General features: G+C 53.2%; 1 protein-coding gene across 1 annotated transcript; it reads left to right on the top strand.

The window, feature by feature from the left end:
• The first annotated feature begins 777 nt into the window (after positions 1–777).
• LOC119104092 (uncharacterized) lies at positions 778–2,010 on the top strand. Its single transcript, XM_037227769.1, has 2 exons — positions 778–1,713; positions 1,822–2,010. The coding sequence occupies exons 1-2, from the start codon at positions 778–780 to the stop codon at positions 2,008–2,010; spliced, it is 1,125 nt and encodes a 374-aa protein (XP_037083664.1).
• The last annotated feature ends 7,046 nt before the right edge of the window (positions 2,011–9,056 follow it).

The raw sequence follows: 9,056 nt of genomic DNA, 5'->3' as shown, positions 1-9,056 counted from the left end.
GGACGGCGTCGTTCGGTGTCTCGGCCGACGCCGGAGTTTGCTTCCAGGTTAAACGGCCGTCTGATGACGTGATTAGCTGCCGTAATTTATTACCTCCCACCGATTATGCCATCTGGCACTAAAATATCGACAGCAATGGGTTCCAGCCACGACGCGGGTATGGCACGAAAAGGTGTACCGTGCGAAAGGGTACGTGTCACGTGCCACATGCTTTTTCTCTCTTCCACGGGCTTGCAGGTTGTGTGCCGCATCTCGGCTTTCTGGTGATACATTGGCTGTTTTGGGTTTCTGATTCATTCGATGATCGGGGTGTGTATTTTGGTGATGTAAGTGTCGAATCTCGATGGTGCTGAAGTTAATGTTCCTGAGCGGAGTCGTGATGTCTCACTGCGCAGCATCGCGGTGCCTTCGTGCTGATCTTTTGCTTCTGTTGTGGCATGTGGCGCACCTCGATCGCCGCGGCTCGGACAGCATCCTTTCGGTGCCGGCGAGCGATCGCTGTACAATAGTCCGTGCTGCGGTGTGATGCTTCAGTCGGCGAGGATCAGACGCCTCAAGAGTCAAGCTGCATATCGACGTCGGCTGGAGGTAAGATATTGGCGGAATAAGTCTGATATTCACCGATTAGCAATGTCCTTTATCCTCAATTGGATAATGCGAAGCTGAAGGTAAGTCGATTAGATCCGGGCGAAATAAGACTGATGTTCATCGATTGGCAATGCCGTTGCTTTCCAGCTGAGCCCCCCGCCCCCCTCCCCCCCCCCGCCAAAAACAAAAATGTGTCGTAGCGCGCAGTGGGATATAAGGATTACATTCGGTGTGGCACGTCAGAAACAACAGCTGCACACCATCATCACCACCAATATTGTGTGCGGACCGTGCGGCACCCTCCGTCTGACGACGCCGTGCATGGTGGACGGAGCATGCAAGAAGCAGTTCTCAAAGGCCTTACGGTCCATCACGGAGGTGGACGATACGGGATACCCCCGGTACCGGCGCCGCAGCCCCTGTAACGGAGGACGCATGGTGCAGCTCGCCGGCCCGCCGGGCGGCGCCGTCGACGTCGACAACCGGTGGATTGTGCCCTACAATCCGTTCCTCAGTCGCGCCCTGGACGGCCATGTCAACATGGAGATCATCACCCACGCCGTCGTGTGCATACGGTACGTCATCAAGTATGTCACCGAGGGCGGAGACCAGGTGATGTTCCGGGTGTCGGCTGGGGACGAGGTGGTGGACGAGATCGCCACCTACCAGCAGGGCCGCTACCTGAACGCCATGGAGGTGGCGTGGCGGCATTTCGGCTACCCTGTCCACAAGCACCAACCGCCAGTGCAACAGCTGTCCGTCCACCTGGGCGGCGACGACCAACAGCTGCGCTTCCGCGCCGGCGACAGCCCGCGTCAAGTGGCGGAGGACGCTGGCGCCGACACCAAGCTCACCGGCCTCTTCAAGCGGTGCGCGGAGGACGAGTTTGCCCGGACTCTGCCCTGCCACAGTGTGCCGCACTACTACACGTGGCAGACGGGAGCTCGGTGCTGGCGTCGGCGCCGCCGAGGCACGCCGGACGTTGCCGGCATCTTCGCCGCTGAAGCCATCGGTCGCGTCTACGCCGTCAGCCCGCGCGCCGGGGAGGCGTTCTTCCTGCGCCTGCTCCTCCACAACGTGCGTGGGCCGCGCTCCTATGAGGAGCTGCGCACGGTGGATGGCCAGGTGAGTGCCACCTTCAGGGGCACGTGCTCGGTACACGGCTTGCTGGAAAACGGCCAGCACTGGCACCGGGCCATGGAGGAGGCGGCCGTCGTCGCCCTCCCCCGCCAGCTGCGGCGGCTGTTCGCCGTGATTGCCGTCGAAGGCCGTGCCAGCTGTGATCTGCTGCGGCTGTGGCGCACCTTCCGGCACGCCATGTCCGAGGACGTGCGCCACCGGCTGTCGCGGGTGGGCGGCGGCGGCGGCGTCGGCGACACCGAAGACATCGACGAAGTCGACGGCAGTGGCGGGGACACCTAGACGCTGAACACGAACCTGGCATGCGACTCATCTACGACGCGACCCTGCGCCTCATCGGTCGTCATCTGCGCCGCCTCAGCGGCCAGACGCAGGCCGACGTCTGCCTGCCGCGGCCAGACGCTGGCCGACGTCTGCCTGCCGCAGCCGGCCGACGCTCCAAGCCAGCCGATCGTCGAGGACGGCGGCGAGGCGCTGGGCCGCCAGCGTGCGCACGTGTCCGCCCGCCTGCCGCTGCTGACCGACGAGCAGCGCCTCGTCTACGACGAGGTCATGCGGCGGTTGGACGTGGGCGACGGTGGTTCCATGTTTCTGCAGGCACCCGGAGGTAAGTAAGCAACCGCACTTTCAGAAGCGCAAAGTTTTGCGATTGCATCACGCAATCTGTGTCGTCAATGACGTCCGCAACCCCGCAGGGGCATCGGCTTCGGCCGGTATAGGGGACTAGCGCCCCCTCGGGTCCTAGCTCCGGTAACGGGTGGACAGCGCAAGCTGTTCCTCTCAGGGCGTAGCGACCCTGCCGGTACGTGAGCTCCTGCTCCTTGTCCCGCCCCGCACCCTCCACATTACCCGCACTCTCGCATCCGGCCCTATCACCACTCCTCATCCTCGTTTTATCGGGGTCGCCGTGCCACCTTGCCTACGTCCCCAAGTTGATCGGATTCTGGTGCCTGAGGGGTGCGTCGTGCGGGTCAGGGGGCCTGTGGGGGCCCCACACGGGTCTAGCGGCTTGTCGCTCGCGTTGCGGTTGGTTGCTCCTTGCTTGGGTGCTGGGTGGTCTGTGCGGATCTCCGCTTAGGGCGCCTGGCCGCGCGCAGCGGCTTAAGGGGTCAAGGGACGGCGGCGCTGAACCACGGTCAGGACGGGAAGCAGTCTCCCCGGTTACATCTGGCCGTGTGGGAGGCCTCGTTCGCCCCGTATAGCGCCGCGGTAGCCCTGGAGGCACCACCACCCCCTGGGTGAGTGGGTCGTCCCCCAGTGGGGCTCCGAGGTGGGTGCGGAGCCTCGGTGTCGCACGCTAAAACCTCACATGCCTGGCAACTTTCATCTAAAAAAACGCCCACACCCCGAAAGGGGGTGGACTGAAGCTACAGGTGGTAGTGCGTCAGCGCCTACCCCTCGAATCTTGATTTTCTGAAGCGCAGAGAAGCCGCTGTCGTCCCTTTCGCCCTTTCAAAGGCGAAATGGGTGTGACCGGTTTGTAAAGGTGCTCCGATGCGACAAGCTCGAGGACGGTGGGATCGAGGTTGAGTTCCAGAACGGAGAAGAGGCGAACGGGCCAGGACCTCGGATAGGTTTGTGTACTGTGTGCGTGATGCGGAGGGGAAAAAGGACGTGCCAGTGACGATGGCTGTGGAGGTCCATAGGACAAAGAACTCGTCAAAGGGTATCATCAACTGTTTTGACCTGAGAGATGTCAGTGATGAGGAAATAGTCGACAGTCTCGCTGAGTTCGGGGGGGGGGGGGGGACAGATGCTCGCCGCATCAAGGTGCGCAGGGGTGCGGAGCTGGTCCCCACGAACAACATCGTGCTGACTTTTAATCGTCCTGACATACCATCTGAAGTAAGTGTAGGCTATGTGAAGGTGAAGGTGCGCCTTTTTATTCCGAACCCCATGAGATGTTTTAAGTGCCAAATGTTTTGACATACGAAGGACTTCTGCCGCAACCAGCCAGCATGTGGTAAGTGTGCTTCTCCGGAGCACCCGAGTGATCAGTGCACTGCAGCGAACCCATGGGGTGTGAACCGTGGGAAAAACCAGAAACCTCACTTAACTTTCGGTCGTGCATGCCCGGCGTACGCCAGAGAGAAGGAGATCATCGCACTGAAAACCACGAAGAACATCTCATTTCGGGAAGCAAGGGAGTTGTATGAACTGAGCCACCCTTAGACATCATATGCCACAGCGACCAAGGCTCCTGTCCCACCTGAGGTCTCCTTAGACCAGATGAATGGAACGCAGTTCATTAAACTGCTTACATCGTTCGTGCTGTCGGTTGTACCGGCGTCTCAGGTGCACGCCACAGCATCGGCAACATCGTCCCTCATCTCGATGGCACCCTGTGCCCTCTCTGAGACACAGGCCAGCTCGCCAGTTGTTACCTCGCCGCCTCTCCCCACACCGGCGGAAATCAGTGAGTGGATCGTAGTCCGCCGGAGCCGAACTTCCCGGTCTTCGCCGGTAAGCACGCGATCACCGGCTTCACAGCCGTGCTCCCCAGGAACATCACATCCTACAACACTGAGTGAGACGATGGGACGAAAACTGGACAACTTTAAGCGCCATGAGGCGGAGAGACGGACGCGCGAGGCAAAGCGTGTATGCCTTTAGGAGCAAGAGAGGGCGAAGGCAGTCAGTCGGCTGTCGGGTGCGGGCCTCGGGCCTGCTCCCACGGGGGAGGTAGTCCCCCCCCCAAAAAAACGTGTGGAAGCTCCCTCAGGCCCCTCCGACTCGCAGAGAGACCCGTCTATGGGTCCTCCGCCACCACCGCCACCTAGGACCACGGCGTCGCCGGCCCCGGCCCAGTTTAGGACGAGGCGCCCGGAAAAGCGTGGACCGCCGGGGCTGATTTCGCCAACAGATGGAGGTAGTCCCCGGATCCGGCCCAGGATCTGCCCGATCTCTTTGGGTTCTGAGGGCAGGACCACCAGCCGTGGGCCAGGCTCTAGCGCTGCTGAATTCTTTTGAAACCTTACAGCGCTTTTGAAGCCTCTTCATTGGGCCAGTTTTACAGTGGAACCGTGGAGGTGTAAGATCAAGCACCCAGGAATTGCAGACAGTTTTAAGCGCGCACTGTCCGGTAGCCGTATGTCTCCAGGAGACCAAGTTGGCGCCTGATGCGGCCTTCAGCCTGAAAGGGTACACTACCTTCCGTACTGACATGTCAACAGACACCATTGCTTACGGTGGCGTTCTGTGGGCTGTATACCAAAGCATACCAACACGGCGTCTGGTGTTCAGAGCAGACTTGCAAGCTGTCGCGGCAAAGGTGAATTTCAACCGACGCGCCATAACTGTCTGCTCTCTCTCTGCTTGCCACCTGGGGTTTCATTTTCATCTGGAGGACTGCGAGAGTTAGTCTCTCAACTTCTTCCCCCTTTACTCGTTTTATGCGATTTTAATGCACATCACACTTTGTGGGGGTGTGCTTCCACGAACACTCGCGGTAGGCTATGTGAGGCTTTCGTGCGTGACGAAGGTTTGTGTGTTTTAAATACAGGAGCAAGAACGCGTTTTACATTGCCATCAGGACAGTCGTCAATGCTAGACCTGAGCATTTGTAGTCCGCAGTGGGTACCACACTTCACCTGGGATGCCTCAGAGGACCCCCTTGGAAGTGACCATTTGCCGGTCTGGGTTCGGTACCGTGGTGGTACTGTTCTTGGTACTCGACCTCAGTGCTGGAATTTCAAGACGGCGGACTGGAGTGAATTTGAGACTAGCCTGGAGGAAACCTTTTCTAACGATTTCGACTCTGCAACTCCGACTACGGAGGAATTTACGTTTCTCGTTTTGGATGCCGCGAAAGGATGCATTCCGCGCACCTCCGGATGCCCTCGTCGCACCGCTGTACCTTGGAGGAACGACGAGTGTCGCGACGCTATTCGTGCACGTCGGAGAACTTTTAGGGCTTTTGACCGGCACAGCAGCACATTCAACCTCATGGCTTTCAGGCAAGCACGCGCGGCCGCACGCCGCACTACACGAGAGGCGAAACGTGCATCATGGCGCAGCTACGTCAACTCACTGAATCGCCACAAGCGCCGACGTCACATGTATGGGGCCGCATTAAAAGAATCGCCGGACTGGATCCACCAGTTTCTCTTCCCGTACTGCGAGTGGGAAGCCAAGACATCACTCACCCAAGTGATGTCACGGAAGCCATTGGGGAAGTCTTGTCAGACTGTTGCCGAAATGGCACCTGCGATCCACGGTTTTTGCGGCCCCGGGCGCGATGTGAAACATCGCAAGTTAATTTGTATACGAGGGACATCCTGACGTACAACAAGCGTTTCGCTATGATGGAACTTGAAGCTGCCATTCGCTCGCTGCGTAGTGTAGCGGAGGGGCCCGACCTCATCCATAATGATATGGTACGGCATTTTCCTCTCCGTGTACTACGAGCGTTGCTGGCACTTTTCAACTGTATACGGGAGTCAGGTAACTTCCCGCCAAGCTGGCGAGAGGCCATAGTAGTGCCTATTTTAAAGCCCGGGAAAAGTGGAACGAACGCCCGTGACTATCGCCCGATCGCCCTCACATCTTCGCTTTGTAAGCTCATGGAAAGAATGGTGAATGTGCGGCTCTCATGGACTTTGGAACGTCAAAACTTTTTCACGAATGCTCATGCGGATTCCGTAAGAACAGGAGCACGATTGAACACATATTGACCCTTGATACCGCAGTGCGAGCCGGTTTTATTAGTAAACGCCACACCGGTGCCATCTTTTTTTAACATAGAAAAGGCCTATGATACCACATGGAGACATGGAATCCTAATAAAGTTACTCGATTGTGGCGTCCGCGGTCACATTGGAAAGTTTTTACACAACTTTTTGACCAGGGAGCTAGAATCGCTTTTGAACTAGGGTGCGAGTGAAAAATGTCATCGCAAAAAGACTATGCGGGAGTGAAAAAAATCAATTAAAAAAGATGGAACTTAGAGCTCGATGGAATGAGCTAGAGCTAGATGCTTCAGTAAACAAAGACATCTCTTTCAAGTTGGCATGGACGCAATTTTAGGAACCTGACAAAACCATTTCGTTTTTTAACATCTTAGGCCATTAAAGTGATACAGAATACATTAACACGCGCTCGGGTGGGGGGGGGGGGCAAATTAACCCCCCGAAGGCTTTTCCCGAATGGTTTCTGAACGGCGCGGCGTATCCGCGCCAAATTTTGCATAGCTGTAGAAAATTGCATAGCAGATCGCTTGACATACCAATTTTAGATGTACCCTGTACGGTCGCTGACCTATGACAGGTCAAGTCATACAAGTGACAAGTCAGCCCATGGTTTCAAGGAAGGCAGTTTCTAGGGAATCGTTCAATCTGATACAATAACGGAGTGTTTGAAGAAGACGTACATCTCTTATATGCTTTCTTAGGTACCACAAATATTGAATGACCAAATTACGTTAACCTAAGGTCAGGTATGATGGTCAGACCAATTTCAAAACCAACCTGATTTATTACTCTAAGGCTTGCTGTATAAGATAGATTCTGGTGCTCATTTCGAATTTATTGACAGCAGGAACTGCATTGTACATTTTCAATTGACTTAGAGATCAGAACACGTCACTGACCTAAGATGACTCGGGTCGAACGTTTTGCTTTAGGAACATACTGCCTAGTGTAATCTTTGTCGCTTATTCACATGCAAAACCCAGGCCAGTCTTGTATCATTTTGGTCATCATGACCTTCAAAGGATCAAACAAGGCCAATGACCTCAAATGGGCTTGTGAATTTTTCCTTAGAGACAGTTGCCCAGGTTCTGGGGGCACTTTGGAGACCAACCTGGAATTTGACCATGTTTGACCTTATTCGCCCTGAACGTCATGACCTAGGAAGCTGAAACCCTAACTGAAGTGAGCTCACGTATAGGTTTAGAAACCCTGTAAATTTGGTGTCTCTAGCTTTATTAGTTACCGAGATCTCAGAGGACGGGGTCAAATTGATCCCTCCCCCGCCCACGTGAGCGAAGGGTATCTTGCCGGCCAACCGGGAGCGTGTTGAAGTAATTTGACAATAATATTTTTGAATTATTAATTAATTAATAATAAATAAAATAATATTTTTGAATAATACATATTAATTTGACAAGTAATATATTAATTTGATGACAGTATTATGAGCATAACAAATTATTAACACCAATAATCTGATGCTGCACTTTTCAATTCCCTTCCACAGCAATTTTAAAACAAAACGAAGCAAAGGAATTCAAGAACAAAATAACAACAGAAAATTCAACAAGCACAAAACACTCAAACAAAAAACCTTGGACTCCTACACATCAGCCCATCACCAAGTCAAACGCAATAGACATCTTTCTGACTTCTGTTTAGATAGAGTCAGGAAAACAAACATTTTGTCACTGTTTCTTGCAAAATGCCCATGCTTATTTCCATGAAAGTAGCCTGTGCCTAACCTAAAGAGGCCATACATCGTTTCATCCTGTATAACCTGATTGTATCACAGCAGCAGTGGTGAGTTACTAATTCTTGCACAATTCCTATTGCCACTTGCCATGCACTTTACCAACTTAGCCTAACTTAGAGTAGCCCATATGATGAACATCATCTCAACTCACCTATCTGTTGACAGCAGCACTTGTGATAAAAACATGATATTTAAAGCTAGTTTTTGGCTGGTTTCAACTAGCATTTTTATTCAGTTCATTTGTGCATGCTGGTTGACATTAGACAAAGTTGACAACACACAAATCACTTAAAATCACTTTGAACAACTTAGTTTGATTTTCGTGGTTAACCTATGTCGAGGGCAATAATTTGGCATGCTCCAGAAAACAATCTCCCTCCTCCAAAAATAACGTAGCTTTTAGATGACTATGCCAGTATTGCTGACTGCCTTTTCAGCTGCAGGAAATGCATCCATTTGCGCTTGTTTATTCATATATAATGACAAAGTTTGAGATGTTAGCTTCACATTTTAAATGGGGTGGTCTGAATATTTGTTACATACCAATATTTAACCCATAGTATAATTGCTATGCAGTTTAGAGTATCCCTGTGTTAAATATATAGTGCATATGTACAGTACAGTCATTTGCCGGTTAGCAAACCATGATAACTATTGAACACATGTCGTTAAAACAGCCACATGGGACCATTTTAAGAAATTTGGGGCAAATAACCAAGAGTATGGAACAAAATAAGCCCATTGTATGTCTTGTGACATCATAATTTGTCCTATGACAAAACTCGATGCATTAAAACAAAACATGGCTAACTCTGGTTGCCAATCATGTGTTGAAAGCAGGTAAGGTGAGCAATTACTTGGTCCACAGGAGACTTACTGGGTTC

This window comes from Pollicipes pollicipes, unplaced genomic scaffold (genome assembly GCF_011947565.3).
Source record: "Pollicipes pollicipes isolate AB1234 unplaced genomic scaffold, Ppol_2.1 Scaffold_5816;HRSCAF=6889_pilon_pilon_pilon, whole genome shotgun sequence".
NCBI classification, from domain to species: domain Eukaryota; kingdom Metazoa; phylum Arthropoda; class Thecostraca; order Pollicipedomorpha; family Pollicipedidae; genus Pollicipes; species Pollicipes pollicipes.
This window is presented reverse-complemented; position numbering and strand designations above follow the sequence as displayed.